Genomic DNA, 19242 nt, shown 5'->3' on the forward strand with positions numbered 1-19242 from the left:
TCAAAATATAGTCGTAAACGTTCGTATAGCCTTGGAATAACGCGAGTTTTTCAAAGCATGAAAAGTTGTTCAGAATCTTTATTTTGATACCTAATGTAAAATTAATGCGAACAAAATGCTATAATGTGTTGTTGATGCGTTGTGATAACTCGTAATACCTCGTTATGGCTAAGACAGTTGGAAGAGTGACCTCTTGACATCATTTGTTATCTTTATTCATTCATTGGAAGAGAGCGCACTAGTCGTGCAATCTTTTCTAAAGACGTAAAGTACGCCGGGCGGACCGAGGATTTGCATGGAATACTTCTCGCTAACTCAATTAGAATGCCAACTCTCAGGCCGCCCTTTTATGGGCCATACATTTCTTTGTCCAAATTCGAATTTCTGAGTTTGTGCATGAGGTTGGCATTCCTTTTTCTTGGGTAATAATCAAAAACAAGACGTAATGTTAAGAGTTTTAAAATATTTATTTACTAACTCTCAAACAAACTTCTGCTAAAGTTATCATTCTTTAAGTTCGGAAATACCACACATGTCAATAGAGTTTTTCGCAAAAACAGGTAGGCCTGACCACATTGTGTTCGTAAAATGCCATAAAGGCTTCTCACTGGAATGCAAAAATGTGGCTTAGAAAGTGCTCAAAAATCCAAAAGAGAGTTACTCGAAAGTTGGTCCAAATACAATAACACTGCTTTCAAAATCTGACAATTTGTCATATATAGCTATGCCTATTTACCTTTTAAAGTAAGATTTTTAAGGATTTTCGTGCAACCAAACTGCAAATACAACGATTTTTTATGTAATACTTTCCATATTTCGATCACGTGACTTACTACGCTCGATCTCGTGAAAATTTCAAAACTAAATTTCCTAAAAAGTTGGAGATGATATACTGAAAAGTCAACGTCATATCAGAGCAATGTACTTACTTTTGTTTGTTTGAAAAACAAATAAGTTCGAAGTTTTTGTTCATTTTACCTTTAATCTACTTAAATGAAAGTTTTAGTCGATCGTGCTACTGTTAATTATTCGTTTCGTTTCCAGATAGAGCGAAATGCCGTGATTGCCATCCTGAGTTAATGGATCAACCGTTGCGCAAAGTTCCCTCAAGCAATCATCCGACAGACGCAAACGGTTTTCAGGCACTACTACCTCCGTGATATCATCCACGTCCACTGCATCAGCGATCTCTGGTTCAGATACGCCATATTCTTCTTCATTTACAGTGTTGTTTTCGAAAAAGTCTGTGACAGAACAATACGAGGAACCAAACAGTTTCAACATGCCTAAAATGTATAGTTGGTTGGGTGTTTTTTGGTGCTCTGTCGACAACTTGTGGTTGTTCCATGCTGCCTTGAATTTAGTCAAGTTCCGGTTGATTCTTGGCATAAAAACAAAGTGGAGTGCAAATAGATCTAGGTCACTGTTTGGATCTAGTAAGTTCTGTGTTTCAAGAAAATAAAATAGCCGTCTAAAATACTCCGTAACCATCTTTCGCATGTCTCTCCATAACCTTTCAATTCTCTGATTATGAACAGAGCTTCCTTGCAAAATGCTTCCTCGACCTTCACCCCGTCGCTGAATCATCAGTCTGGCCACTTCTACGTTTTCCCCCCCTTTATCTGTTCTTACTCTCGACGGCCAACAGTATTCATCTGTGGCGCTCATAAAAAGATTGGCCACCGTTGCTGATCTATTGTTGTCTGAGCAATTGAGGAACACAACAAGTCGCGAATATCCATCAATTCCCCCATGAACGACAAGTCGCCACCTAAAGAACAAACAAATAATATTAGAACGGTCGCTTCCAAAACGGTGGGAAATATTTAAGAGTAGAATGAAAATAAATAATGAGAAACTGGTGAATACACTACCTACACCGAAATTAATCTTTACCTGATCATCTTATGGTTTCCATCGATGTGCCACAGACTGTTTGGACCTACAGAAATCGAACATAAATGCTTAAACAACATAAGACATACGGAAAGGAGACTGTTAGTAAGACCAGCAATTTTTGCTGCTTTCGCATTATTTTACATACGCTTTACGTACCTATCATGTTAGTGCGCATGACTGCTAGAGTGAGGAGCATGTGCTCTACATCATTACATAAAAAACATAAAACATAAGACATGCCAGTTGTGTTTCTCGAAAGGTTGTTCGTTATTTGCCGAGAATGTCATGTGACTCAGACAAGACCCATACAAACTAACCAAAATGGCGGACGTTCTTATCTAAAACACTTTCTAAAAGACTTTTTCAAAATACTTTCATAAAACGAAAAAGTCTCCTAGGTTTTCTCTATTTCTCTAAGAACAAGCTGATGTTTTCTTGGCCTCGTGGAGGTAAAATTCATTTGCATTCTCATTGTATTTAGCTCTTTTGTGCTAATTGTGGAAATGTTTTGCATGTTTTGTACGGAAAAAAAGATGGTGGCTGTACATTTTACCACTATACCTTTTGAACCTAACACAGTCAATAGGGCTTAAAGACGATCACCTTTCTGCGAACTTCGTAGTTGAACTTTCAACATTATTCATGCATGGTTTAAAGTTTTTTAGATTGTCTTTATATTTTTATTGGAGTTGTTAGCATTTTTCATAAATATTATAATTCCCACCTGGTACATTGTACGTCACCCTCGGAGTTATATTTCTCCATCGTAAACGGGCGCCGATTGGATCCAGGACAATTAAGGCTTCTGCAATATCTGTTCTAGAAGCTCTTAGAGATTGCGCTGCTAATTCCCCCTCGATCATTACAATTCCTGCACCTGCTGCCCTCTCCTTAATTTCGGCTATGATTTCCAAGAGTTCTTGCATACCAACTGTTCTGCGACCGGCATGTCGTCTTCTTTCCATATTGAAATGTACTCTCCTTCTCCAGATTGTCGAAAGCGAAACACCTAAGAAGTAAACCGTTACCAATTATGTAAAAAGTAAGTAGCGATTTAAACATGGAATTAAAAAACGGGGCTAGATCATTTTAGGTTATTCACAGTAGTTTCGAACTAAAAGCCAACAGTCTCTTATTGGGCAAAATCAATAGAAAGTTTCTGTCGAGTAACTATTGGCTGATAGTTGCCCTGCGTAAATTTGATGTTCTTAAAATAAATATGAATATAAAAATATTAATATGTTAATATGGTGCCCTCCGCGGATGAACACGTGATCAATTTAAACCAATGAGAAGTGGAGAAAATTCAGTGGTGAACTATAACGAAAAATAGAAGCTTTCAATGATTGATTCCGTTTAATAAACAACATTAGTCTGTCAAATCAGGCTTACCTAGAGATTTTGCTATATCAGTCCAAGATATACCGTAACGCCGCATAATCTCCAGTTGCTCTCGGTTGATAATGTACGATGGTCTCCCAACGGCTCCTGTCGCTGTCAGAGGAGCGCGGTATCGTAGTTCGTCGACCAGAAAAGGAACCAGACAGCTATACCGATCAATTAACGCTCCTATCAGTCTTTCTAGGGTGGAAAAGTTATTTAAAATAGCGGCAAGTATGTCTTCCGAGCACGGTTTTGTTGTTAGTAGGTGCCACTGGATCCTCTTTGAAGAAAGCACTGCAGCGTCCAGATTTCTCCATATGCTGGTTAGTCGTTCGGCTGATACGTCTGGACTGTCTAGTGCGTGTTTGGCTCTTAAATATAGGTCTTGGAGGTCATTCACAAACTCCCGTATTGTTCCAGGATCAATACTTTCAACTTGAATAAACCAAAATAAAAAAATGAGACCATAGAATTTTACATTAAGTAAAACCAGACATCCCCAATTTAGTGTCATACAGTCCATGCACGTTCCCATCCTGCCTCAATTCAGTTCCCACTATTTTATCACCTTCGCCAGCATTCACTTTCATAATGAACGGTAACTACGGTATAAATTTTCGCTTGGTTAAATTTAGTCCAGTCCCTGAACTCTCTCTTCCGCGCGCCCTATATAGGTGTTGAACCCAGGCGCGCAAAAAGAGAGTCCAGGATAACTTGCATGCGTATGCTCAGAACGAACCAATCACAAGCGAGGAGTGTGGCATCACTTGCTTAGGACGCGCGCGCTAGGTTAACAATGTTCGCTCAAATGACGAATTCCACTACGCCACCAAGCGCGCGAATAAATACAAGAAAAATTCTTTGCTAAATTGCATCCAAAACCAATACAATAAACAGCTACAAAATACTGGGAATAGTAAACGAATAGCGAGTTGTGTTTTGGCCGATAGCTTTTAGTAGACATTAACTGGAAAGCTTGGCTTTTTTAAAGTTATTCTGTTGACCCTGCTTTAGTACACGGTGGCGTAGTTGAACTCGTCATCTGTGCGCGCGCGTTTTCAAAAGTGCTGCCAAATGTGGTTTTTCCCCCAATTTTGGGGGAAAAACTAGCGCATGCGCATGCAAGTTATCCTGGACTCTCTCTTTGCGCGCCTGGGTTCAACCTCTATATAGGGCGCGCGTTAGGAAAAGTAGAGCTACAGAAAAAGGCCTCCTGAGAGGAAAGACAAAATCTTCCTCTGCAAAAATACAAACTTGTTCATTTCCTCTGGACCAATATGCAAAGTTCAAATGAATACCCAGACTTCATTTCGGCCTTGTCACGTGCACTTTTGTGCTTTTCCCCGAACAACCTTTCTTAAATTAGCGGTATAATAAATCTTGACAGCCCACCCCCTGGCATAAATCTAAATGAATGGTCCCTAACATGTGAGCCTAGCCTAGTCTAGCCTGCGTTTAAAGGGGAGGGAGGAGGGGTAGGGCTTTCCACAAGTTGCTCGGCAACTTTTTGGCAACTTTTCATGGTTCGAGCAACTTTTTCACCTTCGAGCAACTTTTTTCCTCTCGAGCAACTTGTTGCATTTTGAGCAATTTGTAGACCGAAGATCTCCGAAGATTATCCGAGTGTTGTTCAAAGGCAATACGAACGTTTCCGAAGATTTACGAAGTTTGCCGAAGACTTTCGGGGAACTTCTGAAGACATTTCAACTTTTGGCTCATTTTGCATTAAAACATTACAAATCTCGTCAGCAAACATGACGTCATTGATATCTTTCTCAGTTAAAGAAATCCTTGTTATTTAAAAAAATTTTCCCCTTAATATGTTATTTAGATACTTCTTTTGCTGAGAAATTGCATAAAACTGCTTAGAAATCTTACTCTCAAAGGGAAATTAGCAAATATTTAGAGAAATTCTCTTGATTAGAAGCAGCGTTTTGGATTTTTTGGAGCAACTTTGGAGCAACTTTTATTATCAGAAGCAACTTTTTTGGATTTTTGGAGCAACTTTTGAGCAACTTTTTGAGAAATTACGGGCAACTTTTTGGGAAATCTCGAGCAACTTGTGGAAAGCCCTAAGGAGGGGAGTTCGAGCGCGATATGTGCGCGGTGCGAGAAGAGAGCGCGAAGCGCGATCGGAGAAGGCGCTCTCTTCTCGCACCTCGCGCATCGCGCTCGCCATCCCCTCCCCTTTTATAATATTAACGCCGGCCACGCAGGCTATAAAATCTGAACCCGACACGTGCTCAGTACATGTGCTTACTCGCGACGGACTTGAGAAAAGACCCGCGAAGTGTATTTTCAACGGGCAAATGCAACGCGTTTGTTGGAAATAAATGTTAATAAAATCACAGCCTGTTTACAACCGTCTAGTAAAATATAAAGGATGGCTGTACACAGGCTAAAAAATCAAAAAGTGACAATAGAAAGCAAGGGACCGCGGACGAAAATGCTGCTGTGTACGTAGGAGCTGGCGAAAGCTCTAATCAGCCAAAAATAAAAATACAGAGACAAGAAAAGCAAGGCTGACACTACGTAGAAATGATCAATGGGCGAGGGTTTGAATTTGAGCCCATCCGGATTGTCATGACCACGAGCACTTTATAGACAACTGTCTTTGCGCTGGTTGTTCTATTCTGTGCGGCATACACTCTGCTGAAGAGACCCAATCAGGTCGAAACAGCTGTCCAGAGTTTGCATTTTTGACTTTCAGTTTGGACTCTATCATGTCGTTGTCCCGTTAAGGTTTTTTCATTTCTACGTAGTGTCAGCCTTGCTTTTCTTGTCTCTGTAAAAAATCAAGACGCCTTCTTTTTCTAGAATGACCAGTCGACATTGAATAGAGTAGATCAAGCTGGTTAAGGTTAGGTAGTACCTGAACTTGCTTGAAACACGGCAATCAAAATGGTCCAAGCAGCAATCCCAAAGATGAAACAACGAGCCATGCTTTGTATTTACAACACTCACCAGCCGGCGTGGTGGCATGCGCATTGCATACAGTGATCAGTAGTTTGCGGTTTTGTCGCTTCCGGCCCACAAAGAGAATACGTTGGCGCCTGGTTGCAGCCACTTACTTTTTTTATAAATAGTGATACCTCGTGTGCCTGCGTCGTATGCTAATTTTGTTGGAAAAGGTATACTTTTTTAACAAATAAACAAAGACAAATCAATCGTACTTTGCTTTTTAACCAAATTAAAATTTGTGTAATTACTGTTTTAACATCGTAGAAAGAATAAATCGGTAGCAACTACAGAATGCATGGCCACTTTAATCAACCGTGTCGGCACTCTTTATAGAACGAGGCATAACACAATAGAGCTAATAAATAAATCAATCAATCAATCAATCAAATCAACTTTATTTGCCACTGAAATCCTGTTTACTTCAGTTACACATCAGTTAGCAGCAACAAGCTTGCTATCGCTTTTTAAGGAGATCTCCCTTCCATTTCTACAAAGTTGATCAATAATTAACTAAAAATGTTGGCTTGTAGCAACATTGTGCAAGCATTAAAGTAGTTAATTACGCTTCTCCCTGGTCAAACTGTCACATTCTTGTTGGACAAATTGCCTACTTTTCCTTGCAAAAATATTATTTGATTTAATATTACCGGTTATTGTGTAAGTTCGTTATTATTGAAGCTTATTGAGCAAACAGTTGATCAGCATGCCGTGTGTAAATAAGCTACGACATGGATTCAGATCAGTTAGTCCACGTGCAGACAAAGCACGTCTGTGTTTTCTCACCATGAAAAACAAAAGGTCTATTGACAACTGACATCTGACATGGACTCGAGTGAAATTCGAGTATTCGCCTCGTGCTTTTCATCGTTGCGTCCATCATACTCTCATGTCTGAGGATCCTGACCTTGCTTACGGTGAAGTTAATCAGAGAATGGCCGAAGCTGTTGTTGCAATGGAGAACCAATCTAATGAAGATCTTAGGGAACTTGGTCCATTGTTCAACGAGACAGACAACCAATTGCAAGGTCGAAGAACTGAGCCCAGCAAGGGGAGACCAGGCAACAAGCCCACCAGAACTTTTGTCTGGCTTCCCCATGAAAACGCCGAAGATTTCTCTTCTTTGCCGTCCTCCAAGGTAAAATTCCCGAAAGAACTCAAGGGCGAGAACTTATTGGCGCTCCTGAAAAGGGAGAAAAGAGAAATTCCTCAGAATTGCAGGTAACTTGATGTACCTTTAGCTTATTACATGAAATTTTCGCGACACTAAATAAAATCGCGAAAATAAAGTGACGCGAACATAATATAACATGACGCGAAGTTTTAGAATTTTAGAATAATCTATTGATCTCGGGAAACCAGGAGACCCATGTATTTTTCAACACACTAGAAGTAATAAAGTCGGTCTTAAGGACTGGTCATAAAGTACAAGGGGGGGGGGGGAGGTGGGCTATGAATAATTTGGGGTGGGTCACTATTTTTCAACATGTCAAAAAGGGGGGTTCAGGAAAAAAATTCACTGCATTAGGGGTGTGTCATGGTAAAATTATTCACTGAATGGCATTATAATAATGCAAAAATTGTACCAGAATATTTTTTTTAAAACAGCACTTCCTTGGTTCTAAAAATCTACTTTATGACCGGTCCCTTAAGTTGACCTTTGGTATTTATGAAGTGCAATGATTACTGTGAATGGTGGTTGAAGCGTAGCAGCACTTACTTAATTTCCCCTATTAAAGGTGCAAAGCTTTCTCAAGAGCGGGGCCTATTCCAACTACCGTTAAAACACTGAGGAGAGTGTGTATTCTTGAATGAAAATTTATACAAGAGGTAGCACGAATACAGTTTCTCAGTGTCCTTGTGAAAGTATTCAGTGCTGTTCAAAAACAAGAGGTAACATGAACATAGTTTTACAGTCTCTTTGTAAATACCCAAATTATAGCCGCTGTACTTATTCAAGAGTGGCCTCTATAAAATATTTTTGGAGAAGGTGCGGAGCTCATTCTAATAGCTGCGTACATAAAAAATCATCTATGGTAGGGCAATTATTGAACATACCTGGTCAGTACTTGAAAGGAAATCTTTAGACGAATCATGATGGGAGCTTTCAGTGTGCGTTTCTGGCTGTTTTCCACTGGTAGAACTGCTGCAAAGAAAAAATACAATAACTAAGTGCTACTATGATTAATTTTCACCCCTTTGCTAATTAAGGGAGGGCGCTTATTTACGACAGGCCGTTTAGTACAGTACGACAGATGTTCATGAGTTTACATATTCGACGTCAATGACTTCAGTTATCCACAATAGGGGCGCTTACTGGATTAGCGGCACTTGTAAGAATGGATACAGTTATTAGAATGGGGGCGTTTATTAGAATAGTGGCTCTTATTGACAAAATCAAACTTTTGAAGGGGTTGCTAAGGTAATTAGCTTGACAGAAGAAAAGATGAGAATTTCATCATGATATAGCAGTACAAGCAAATAAAACTTTCATGTAGATTCCATGCAGGTCATGCCTAAATCCCTATAGGGAGGGGACTCCTAAGTGAGAAGGGAAAGAATGCTCCTTGTTCACACTTAGGGCGTAAATTTCAAGTTTTGATCTTACTTAGGGTCTGTTTATATTCATGAGCCAGGCTGCCTCGGTTTGCCAAGATGTCTTTATAACGCATCCTGAGCCAGCGTGGGATGGTCCAGATTTAGCATGAACAGCAGTTTGAATTTAGCACGATTGATTTTGGCGTTACGTCTGATTATCTTGATGACTTTCTTTAGCAATTTGTTGTTTTATTTTTTACACTTGTACCGCTACATGAGTTGTTATGCCTCTTAACATCCTTTTTTAAAAGAAGAATATATAATGATTTTTAAGGTTGACAGTGTGCGTGCTAGGAAGAGAAATTAAATCGTGGCCCAGTTAACGCAACTAGATGGAGATCTCATCCAAGCTAGACAGGATCCATGCTTCGCAATACTGTGATCTCGTATAACCTGCCTGGCCCTGTTGTCATGTACTGTAGTTGCAAAATTGACTTTTTTGGCATTTTTAAAAGAGTGCCAAGATCTGGCTAAATGGTGCCAGCCCAGCAAACAGGGTCAGCTCTTAGCAGTCTGAAGTAGGATTAAGGGGCCCAGCTTGCGCACAGCTAACATAGCGTAGCATAAAGCATTTTTAAATATTTCAAACAAGCATACATGTATCTGCCCCCTTTCATACAGTAGCCTCCTCCCAGGTCTAACTACACCCTTAATTACAGCAATCTAAAAGATGTGACAAAATTCCTCCTCTACCACTTCAGCCAACTTTGTTTAGATTTAAATGTTTGTTCCCTAAGTGGCATGGTAGACTGTTATTCTTCACATTGATTTCTTGTCATTTTTTTTTTTTACCTTTAGAAGCTTAAACTTCTTCAAGTCACAAAGTGCAGGGAACCACGCCCTCTTCAAGGTTGGTTCCGACCTCTCAGGAAGAGAAGTTGTGGAAAATTTTAAATCCACATCTACAAGGGTATACCTTGCAGAGCGCCTCCCTCGTGTTAACGTTCCAGTAACGTTTGTTCCAGAAGAACAGATTAACAACACACAAGCAATCATTGTTCCCACAAACACAGGTACACAGTGTACATTACATAGATTCCATGTTTATTTAACAATTATTCCATGAGTGTGCATTTGATATGAGATGGCTATATAGAGGCCCTGCCAGGATAAATTCTGACAAGCGACATGGTCCAAAAAGTAGCGACAGTACGTAAAATAAAATGGAAGCAACCGACAACCCTTATAAAAAAAATATAAATTTCGACAAGGACAAGTAACTTTCCTTCAATTGAATTACTGACAGCGACACGAAGAGCGATAAAACAGTGACACGGAAACTCCCCCTGTCAGGGGCTCTATATAACGATCCCCTATCCAACGAGCGCAAGTGGAATAATTGTTTTATTAAAAATGGCCAAAGAATTCCAATACTTGTTGCCTCTGTTTCAGTGGCATGCCTGTAAACTAGCTATCTCGAAGAGATATGAAGCTAAGTGCATGACCACTATAAACAACATTTACATTTACATCACTCAGTGAACTTTAACTCTCCAAATGTTTATTAAGAGTATTCATTGCTTTGATTTTGCTATGCATATTATTCAAGACTTTCCCACTTGAATCTTCAAGACATGACAATTAAATTTCTTTGTACATGCATATATTAAGGTTGTATTCCTACATGAAGAGTGGCGAAGAACTTTATTCTCATATGGGCAACCTGTCATATATGGTCTTTAATTTCTAGTAAAATTTAACCTGCCTGTAAAATAGCCAAATTGGCATGCTCTTATAGCCACATTTCGGTCTCAAGAGTCATCATGGGCTCGATGAGGATAAGTAGCCACATTTGTGAATGATCCAATGCTAAGCATAGCATGTGATAATCGCGACACTCCGCAGAAGGCACTATTAACAATAATGTAAGATACTTTAAGTTAAGTCAACTTAACACTGAAAAGTTTAAATGACTCGATCAAAGCCAACACCAAGTCAATGAATGGACTCATGCTATTCTGCTTACACTTCCTTGATTTATTGCCTGATGTTATTGTTACTGGTACCTTATCATTACCCAATTACTTCATGAATGCTCGTGCACTTAAATCCAGTCAATATTTTTTCTGACATAAGATCTACTCATCCTAAACTGTATTCACTGTATATTCTCTTTGTTAGTACTCATTATGCAGAAAATTCATATCATAAAATCCACAAAAATTAATATTTTAGTTCATTAAGCTTAATAATAAAATTCATTTTTATGAGATTATCTTTGTCTTGTTCCAGGGCAACAAAGCCAAGAGGCAGTTTGTATCAAAGGTAAATTATAACACTTTACAATTTAAACTCACAGCTTATTTTACTTTACCGGTACTGGCATACGTGTACTTGAACTGTATTTTTATAGTATAACAAAATTTTGTTTCCTTTTTTAAGGCAACTTTGGGCCTAGATTAGACAAAGACTGTTTACCAGGTATTCACATGTAGTTTATCTTTAAGTTATAATTAATTTTCATTATAACTATATGTAGTTTTCTGCTGGTTGAGTCATGCAATGTTCAAATACAAACATCTGTGATGTATCAACTAAAGGTTAAATACTTGAGGCACAGAAAGGAAGAGAATACATCTTTAAAGAGTAAGTGCCCGTACGAAAAAGTCTGACCTAACAAAGCCATAATCAGGCCTAATTTAGGCCTGATCTGGTCACTTGAAACGTGAAACAAACCTGACAATAGCCTAACATTGAATTTGTTAGGTTAAAAGAGCCAAGCCTGAAAATAGTAAGGTGTTGTTAGGTTCAAATTTAGGCTTACACGTAGCCTAACAGGCGTGATTTTTTTCAGGGCGATTAACGTTATGAATCGGTGGCCTTATTGCTAGCCTGACAAAGCCTAAAATTTATTTAGTCTTTCGAATGACTGGAGAAACCAAATTTTCTAACCTGACAATAGCCTAACAGAACCTAATTTAATGAGTCATGATTACCCGTACGAAAATGGAAGCCCTGCAAAACGGCTGTTTTAATGCCACGCTCAGCTGGATGAGTACTCTAGCTGTAACCCTATAAATTTTAATGCGACTCACCAAACATTCGTGTCATCTGGCACGTACCCCAAAGCGAATTTTTAATCAATCAATGGTAAAATTTCTATTTTTTTACATTGCAGTGTGTTAACAGCCAACATAAATTGCAGTTTTCTTTTCGGCAACTTCGAATGGTTAATGATTAGAACGTTCATAAGTGCGGGGTTGGTTTGAAGCATCAGGTTACGCATTCGCACGTGATCAATTGTGGAATTTATTCAACTCTGCACGCAACAGTTTTAACGTAACTAACCTGCTCAAACAATGAGTCTTTCGTTTAAGACTTGTTTGCTAAGTGAAATATATCGCTTATTTGCTGAAATTATCATGATGAAACATGAGTTATTTCAGGAAAACAACCTGATGTGTGTGATGTGACAGGTCACGAATTGTAAACCTGATACTTCTATTTACGTACGAATGTGTCAGTTTTGGCGGCCAAGTTTTGAAAATCTGTTAACCGAACGGAACAGTTAAGCTGATTCACTGTCCATTTTGGCTTTTCATGTTACAAGGGAGTTAACAAATTAGACATTTGGTCGTGAAATGGTCCCAAAGCAAGAAACATGCTTCAGAATGTGTGGTGATGTAGTTTTCGTGAAGCGAATGTGTTTGTTTACGGTGAACGTTGCATTTCGACGCTGGTTTCACTGTACACACAGCAGTGATGCGTGGATTTTGTACTTGATAATATGTTGTGCAAAAGGAGAAGTATATATTCGCTGGCACCCTGACTGCAACTTCACACAGTCTTAAGTTCACACTGTCACTGGCTGGCTGGTAAGTGATCATAAGTTTGATCGCCTTTCTTCTGAGTTAGCTTTGCACGGAACATTAAATTTGATGTTTGTAAGCCACTTGAAATCATTTAAAAAATTTAGATACATCGATTCAACTACTATCTGCACGTTCTTGTTGTTCAGATGTGACATTATGCGGTAGAGAGTATTTGTTTTTCAAATATAACAGTCGGCAACACTGTACATGTACAACATGCTTAATTCAAATTCAGTTGAAAATCTGCAAATGAAATAAAGCAGCTTTTTATTAAAAAATAAGCTTCAATGTTTTATATTTGTGTGCTTACTAAAATTAATGAAGTGATTTTTATTCGGTGGAATAATTTTCATCTATTGAATTTGTAATAAATTGTCTAACACGTCGGCGGCGGCCATGTGCATGTGCAGCGAACGTTGTTGACCGAATGCTGGCTGCATTCATTCTTTTTAGTATAATTACTACATATACGACCTCAAAATTGTTGCAGTTGTAAACAGTTGTTGAATGTCTCAACGTCTCAAATTCTACATGTAGAAGGTTTCGAAGTCGTCATGGAACGTTAATGTCACATACAGCTTAGCGTGAAGGTAAAAACTCTTTGTGTCACATGAACCAGTTTACGGCGCCGCTTCTAAACAGGTTGTTATACATGTAATTTTGCATTTTTGGCCCTTAAAATTTTTAGGCTAACAAGCCTGCCTTTTAAGCCTTACAGGCCTACCTTTTTAAGCGCAATAAGCCTGCTTTTTAAGCCTAACTTTTTCTATATGTAAGCCTTAAAAATAAACAATTTCCGGCCGTCCCTACGAGCCTTAACGCAAGAGCATTGCTGTGAATTCAGTGAGTAAGTACCAGTTTATATCAGCTTTATAGTGGATAGTATAATCTGGAAACGTTGGTAATTGTTGGTGAAAAGTTAAGAGACAGAGAAAGCGATAGAATTCAAATCACTGGTTTACAAAATAGTATACACAGATATTTAAGGGTGTCCTGGTCGATGATAGCCTGAAGTTCAGACATCTCTCTGTGGTCGCCTTCTTCCCTAAGGGAAGTAGGCGACCACAGAGGGATGTCTGAAATTCAGGCTAGGTCGATGAATGCTATGTATCTGTTCAAAGTTCTGGAAATTTTCGTGATTAGCCACTTTCTACTACATGATTTCTTCGCTTCACTTCATGCAATCGTCTAAATGAATTGTCGAGTTCTACAGTTTTAATTTCTTCCAGGTGAAATAAGGCATTCTGTTCAGTCAGTTAAAATCTTTATCAGAGATAGTAAGATGAAAGGGAAGTTGAAAATTGTGCTCAGACACACTCAAGCACATCTTTTGACCGAGGGAAGATGTTCCTTGCCAGAACAGTCGCGAGCAAGTTTGGTTATTAGAGGTTTATTACACCACGGGTAAAGATATTTACAGATATAAGCGAAAAGCAAAAAGGATAAAAGGAGAGGAATTTGACTTAGGAGCTAGTCACTGCGTGTTTTGGTCGGAAAAGAATTCCCTAGCGTTGTTTTACAAACCAATACAAAATACGAGAGGGTTTTTCATGCCAGTCAAGTTAAGTACATCAAATCCATGGTAGACTTGAGACTTCGTGAAAATTTATCCATCGCGGAAATAAATTGTATTGCATGGGGAAAAAATTCGATTTACATAGCGACCAGTCTACTTCCTTGATTCTATATAATAACACGAATCCGATCTGACAAGAATCCTAAGAATAACATTGATTGATGAAGCGAATCCTGTGTTCTGATTGGCTACCCGAGCGGGCAAGATGGGCCTCTCTTCAGTGCCCGCTCGGTATTTCCCGCTACGGTCCCGCGAGAAAAAGTTCTCTTTTTGGCCATATATAATTAATCCTTTATTGACCAAGCTTGTTCGGTCAAGATGGATGGATATTGGCCTCGTTCTTTTTTGCGTTTTTATCGACCCTGACTTCGTCTCGGTCTATAAAAACGCAAAAAAGAATTTGGTCAATATCCAGCCTTCTTTACCTCACGCTTGGTCAATAACGCATGTATTTTAAGATAAACAAGAAGCCCTATGGCTTTATAGACGGGCCTAGCAGCGTTATTTCTTTTCGTTGTAAAATGTTTCTTTCAAAGTAATAAAGCATGATGACTTTAGCATTAAATGTTGCCTTATAAATTGAAGCGTGGCATCGGATATACGCGTACAATACTCGGCCGTCAGTAAGGTCAAAAGCTATTTTGAATTGTTTACACCGCTTTAATAGAGATGTTAGAGATGTCTGTTTTCTGTCTTTGCTTTCTAATACCAGAACGCATGAAATATAATTTGTCTCTTTCGTTTATATTTTGTACCAGTCCTTTGTTAACTGCCCTGTCCTATATATTATTTTTGCTTTGTGGTCTAAGTGAGGATTTCTTGTTTAGTTAAACACTTATAAAAAAAGGCGTATTGCGCTTGTAATGAAACGTCGCTCAAAAAAATATAGCAGAAGTTAATATGAAACACTTATAGTGTTCCGCCTGACTACTGAGCAGTTTCCAATAATGACATATGAACCGAAGTAAGCCAATCAGAATGCGTGACATAGAAAGCCCTTCCTAGAAAAACAGGTAAATAAAATCTCTCCGTCCTATACCCCTCCCTCATCCAGGCAATTTCAAGCTAATTGGCTGATGAAAGATAACCTGTTGTTTGCCAATCAGAACTCCTTGTTTCTTTGTAGTGGCATTTGTTTGTCAAAATGCCTGTTTGTGCAGTTCTATTTTGCTCAAACAGAACTCCAAAAAATACAAAAAACAAGGATTTTCGACTATAAAAATTTTCCCGCCAAACTTCAGGCTGAGCACTTTGACGTCACGCATACATTACCAGCTCCAAGATGGCGTTACTCACGTTCATGAGAGCCCTTGTAAATCCAGTCTTTAACACAGGCGTTTTTAATGACAAAGATATTCTCACTGTCTTCTTTTAGTTGCCACGCATTTGTTCTTTGGTGTGAATCTCTTGGAACGTTCTTGGACCAGCTCTTTTTGTGGTGAGTTAATTTGGTGACTTATTCGAAGATTTCTCGATTTCGCATTTTTGTTCGATAACAAGTCCTTACGCTTCGTGAAAGCAAGTTTCTAGGATTAATGTTTTTACTTTGCAAACTAGTCAAGTGAAAGTATTATATCTTCATAAATAAAAACTGTTTTAAACTTTTTCAACAGGACACTCGCAAGATTTCTCAGCACGATGAAACTCATTCCAGTTGCTGCCTTTATCTTCCTACTTCTGTTGGTCACTGTCCCTGATGAGTCCGAGGCCAACCCTTGGTTTGTCCGCATTGCATTGGCGCTCGGCGTGAAACTAGCGAAAAACTCCTATTACGCTCGCTGCAACACTCGCAATGTTCCTAGCAGGATAAGCTGTCCTTCGGTTGTCTTTGGGGTCGGTCTGAACCGCCGACAAGCCCAGGCGTCAGCAAGGTTCTACGCAAGAACTGTCGGGGATGACGAGTGCGCCGGCTATGTTGGCCATTGTCAGATCCGCAAGTTCATCAAATGAGGAAAATAAAACTATCAAAAGTAAACCAGATAGCAAGAAAACGAAAGAGAAAATCCTAAATCAATTAGAACGTAAAATTTGCTGAAGTAAAAATGAATTGTATCGAAATTGTAACCTCGAAAGAGGAAGCTTTTTGAAAAGGTGTGACGAACGCGCGCATCTATCGCTTATCACAACAGGCTTTTGTAATCAAACTGTAATGACTAAGTAAGGGTTTAAAAATAAAGAAGATTAAAACGGGAAATATTTTTAGTGGTGCTATAGATTCAAATGAAAAATTGTTTCAGTTGCGCTGTAGAAAATCGCGAAAATTTCACTAACAGACACAATACTTTGCAAAGCATCCAAGAAAAAAAATTATGTTTTCCCGAAACTTATAAAAATCCGTACCCGCAAAAGATGACGATGACTCCACATGGCAGAAAAGAAGTTTAAAAACTCATTTGAAGATCATTAATATTTCAAAATAGATTTTCAGTATCTATTCTCCTATAAAGACTAAGTAGACGTAATTTTTTCAACAATGAATCGTACAGCATTCTTCGATCCTTGGGCTGCCGCAAAAGAGTATTTTTAGAGAGTCATATGCCAAATGAAATCAATGCGGAGCAAGGAACTGAATGACCTTGTTTTTTCAGTAAAGTGTGATCAGACAAAATATTCAACTACCTGGGCGACCAAGTTATTTAACGGTGGGTAGCAGTACAGAAAATGATTGGAAACAAAAAATGGTTGACAATATTTGTAACAACTGCCCCTGGTTGATGGCAGTGAACAAGCATGAAACATAAGCTTAGATCTGCAATAAACAAGATTAAGTTTCAAAACAGTGTTCTCAATGAAAGAGATGGAGAAAGGCATTAAATAAATGTTAAGTGAAGGCAAATCCAGTCGCTTTTTCATTTTTTTTCGACGAATTAAGTTTACAGCACGGATTGCTTATTTCTCGCATGCCTGAGAAAGGAGAAATCTTGGGATCGGAAGTTAATATACTACTATGAACTTTGTGAAAGTTACAGATATGAGTGCATGCCCAATATGTTTTGAAAAATTAAAGTAACAGAGTTTATTTAACCAAACGATTCTCGCCAGGATTAAAATTAAACAATTATACAGCTTTAGGTTATAACATTTTGTTCTATTATTAGTTTTCAGCCTAAAACGTGATTGAGAACTATTGCCAAACAAATTTTTCTCCAAATAAAATTATACCCAAAATTGTTTCTACCTAGTCAACAGAGGATCTTGCTTATGCCAAATTCTATTAGCGGATAAATTTTGTCAGGCATCTAGTCAAAAGCGTATTGGAAGTGCTCTTGGCGAGAGCATTAGAAGATTCTGGAGAAAAGTACAAGGAACAAAGGACGGAAAGAAACGAAAAAGATTAAAAGCAGAGACTTGGGTCAAGCTGGCCATAAAACCGAAGGAGATCGAGCGAAAACCTTTCGACGTGTTGTCCGCGCGTTTTAAGTATTGATGCATTTGGCAACCATTATTTAAATTCACTCACCGGCTGTTCTGGAAACACGAAAGTTAAAAAGCATCCTAAGACGAAACAAATAGGTTGTTTATAGTGCGTTTTCGCTTGCGCGCACAAACTGCAAACAGTGAAAGATTTGTTTTATTTACGACACAATTGTCGTGCTCGCGCAGACACAATGAAAAGAAATGAAGTGAGCTTTGATTTCAGTGTTACTTATTCCACACAACGAAACCTGCTTAAAGCAAATGCAAATCCAAATCGCGAAAATGAGTTAATGCGTGGATGTTTGACTTTTGCGAAACGAACAAAAAACACACGCGTGCGGTGAGTTGTTTCGATATTTTTAAATATCGAAACAAAATAACAAAAGCGTGTTGAGTTCGGTGAAACAAAGAAAGAACAACATACATACATACATAAACTTTATTTGAGTGTCTGGGTATTTAGCTAAATAGCTAATTGGGGACACTAAAATAAATATACAAATATAAAATATAAAAATACTAATATTATATAAATAGATATACAAATATAAAATATAAAAATACTAATATTATATAAATAGATATATAGAAAGATAATTGAAATAACACAAATATGTTTTAAAATTCTAATAGGTTAAAAATGAAACACGATTACTAAAATTAGTTATATTATTATGTTGTGCAAGCATGACAGCTGCATCGTCCCTCCAACACATCAGTTAGGTTTCTGTCCCAAAATGCTTTCTTAAATTCAAAAAGGCTTTTTTTGTTTCGCAGGGTTTGTACACGTTTCCTCACAGATAGGGACCTAAATATCTTATACATAAATATCTTAAACATAAATAACTCTAAATATCTTATATTGAAAGGACGATATTTTGTGGGCTAAACTGACAGCTTTCATATTGACCAACATTTAAGACTCATTTAAATCACCTTCGTCTTTTCAATACAGTAACCAACTATGCAAAAAACCAGGAACTGTTCTTTTTCTGTAATATACATGAAGAGTTCATTCACGACGGTTTTGTTGAGAAACGTCGCAGAAATGGAGACAAAACTCGTTTTTGAACTCGTTTCAAGTTAGAATAAACATTCATTGAATCCACGTGGAAACCTTGCATCCATTGTATGTTTTTTCCGGGCCTCGAGCCTCGACTATTGGATGCGATATTGCTGGGCCCTTGAGATAAATATAACACGATAAATATAGAGAAACGTCGCAGAAATGAAGACAAAACTCGTCACCTTAGCAGCAAGTTAGAATAAACATTCATTGATCCACGTGGAAATCTTGCATCCATTGTATGGTTTCTCCGGGCCTCGAGCCTCGACTATTGGTTGCGATATTGCTGGGCCCTTGAGATAAATATAACATGATAAATATAGAGAAACGTCGCAGAAATGGAGACAAAACTCGTCACCTTAGCAGCAAGTTAGAATAAACATTCATTGATCCACGTGGATATCTTGCATCCATTGTATGGTTTCTCCGGGCCTCGAGCCTCGACTATTGGTTGCGATATTGCTGGGCCCTTGAGATAAATATAACATGATAAATATAGAGAAACGTCGCAGAAATGGAGACAAAACTCGTCA

General features: G+C 38.4%; 2 protein-coding genes across 2 annotated transcripts; one reads left to right on the top strand and one right to left on the bottom strand.

The window, feature by feature from the left end:
- Positions 1 to 1002: 1002 nt before the first annotated feature.
- On the bottom strand, positions 1003 to 6224 carry LOC144645976 (uncharacterized). Its single transcript, XM_078505490.1, has 5 exons — positions 6155 to 6224; positions 3292 to 3717; positions 2624 to 2908; positions 1897 to 1942; positions 1003 to 1771 (listed from the first exon to the last, which is right to left on the bottom strand). Exons 1-5 carry the CDS (start codon positions 6222 to 6224, stop codon positions 1003 to 1005), a joined length of 1596 nt encoding a protein of 531 aa, XP_078361616.1.
- A 297-nt stretch (positions 6225 to 6521) lies between these two features.
- Positions 6522 to 16420, top strand: LOC144645982 (uncharacterized). Its single transcript, XM_078505497.1, has 7 exons — positions 6522 to 7461; positions 9637 to 9851; positions 11071 to 11103; positions 11221 to 11259; positions 13428 to 13497; positions 15602 to 15664; positions 15840 to 16420. Exons 1-7 carry the CDS (start codon positions 7130 to 7132, stop codon positions 16174 to 16176), a joined length of 1089 nt encoding a protein of 362 aa, XP_078361623.1. The 5' UTR covers positions 6522 to 7129; the 3' UTR covers positions 16177 to 16420.
- The last annotated feature ends 2822 nt before the right edge of the window (positions 16421 to 19242 follow it).

This window comes from Oculina patagonica, chromosome 3, assembly GCF_052425735.1.
Source record: "Oculina patagonica isolate OP01 chromosome 3, crgOcupat, whole genome shotgun sequence".
Lineage (NCBI taxonomy): Eukaryota > Metazoa > Cnidaria > Anthozoa > Scleractinia > Oculinidae > Oculina > Oculina patagonica.

What these genes read in the sequence shown, in the direction of transcription:
- LOC144645976 (XM_078505490.1), bottom strand. Translation starts at nt 6,224, where the DNA reads ATGGCTCGTTGTTTCATCTTTGGGATTGCTGCTTGGACCATTTTGATT. An exon ending in TGATATAGCAAAATCTCTAG is followed by an intron (nt 2,909 to 3,291) that starts GTAAGCCTGATT and finishes TTTACTTCTTAG; the next exon opens with GTGTTTCGCTTTCGACAATC. An exon ending in GGTGACGTACAATGTACCAG is followed by an intron (nt 1,943 to 2,623) that starts GTGGGAATTATA and finishes CGATTTCTGTAG; the next exon opens with GTCCAAACAGTCTGTGGCAC.
- LOC144645982 (XM_078505497.1), top strand. Translation starts at nt 7,130, where the DNA reads ATGTCTGAGGATCCTGACCTTGCTTACGGTGAAGTTAATCAGAGAATG. An exon ending in CATTGCTGTGAATTCAGTGA is followed by an intron (nt 13,498 to 15,601) that starts GTAAGTACCAGT and finishes GTCTTCTTTTAG; the next exon opens with TTGCCACGCATTTGTTCTTT. An exon ending in TTGGACCAGCTCTTTTTGTG is followed by an intron (nt 15,665 to 15,839) that starts GTGAGTTAATTT and finishes CTTTTTCAACAG; the next exon opens with GACACTCGCAAGATTTCTCA.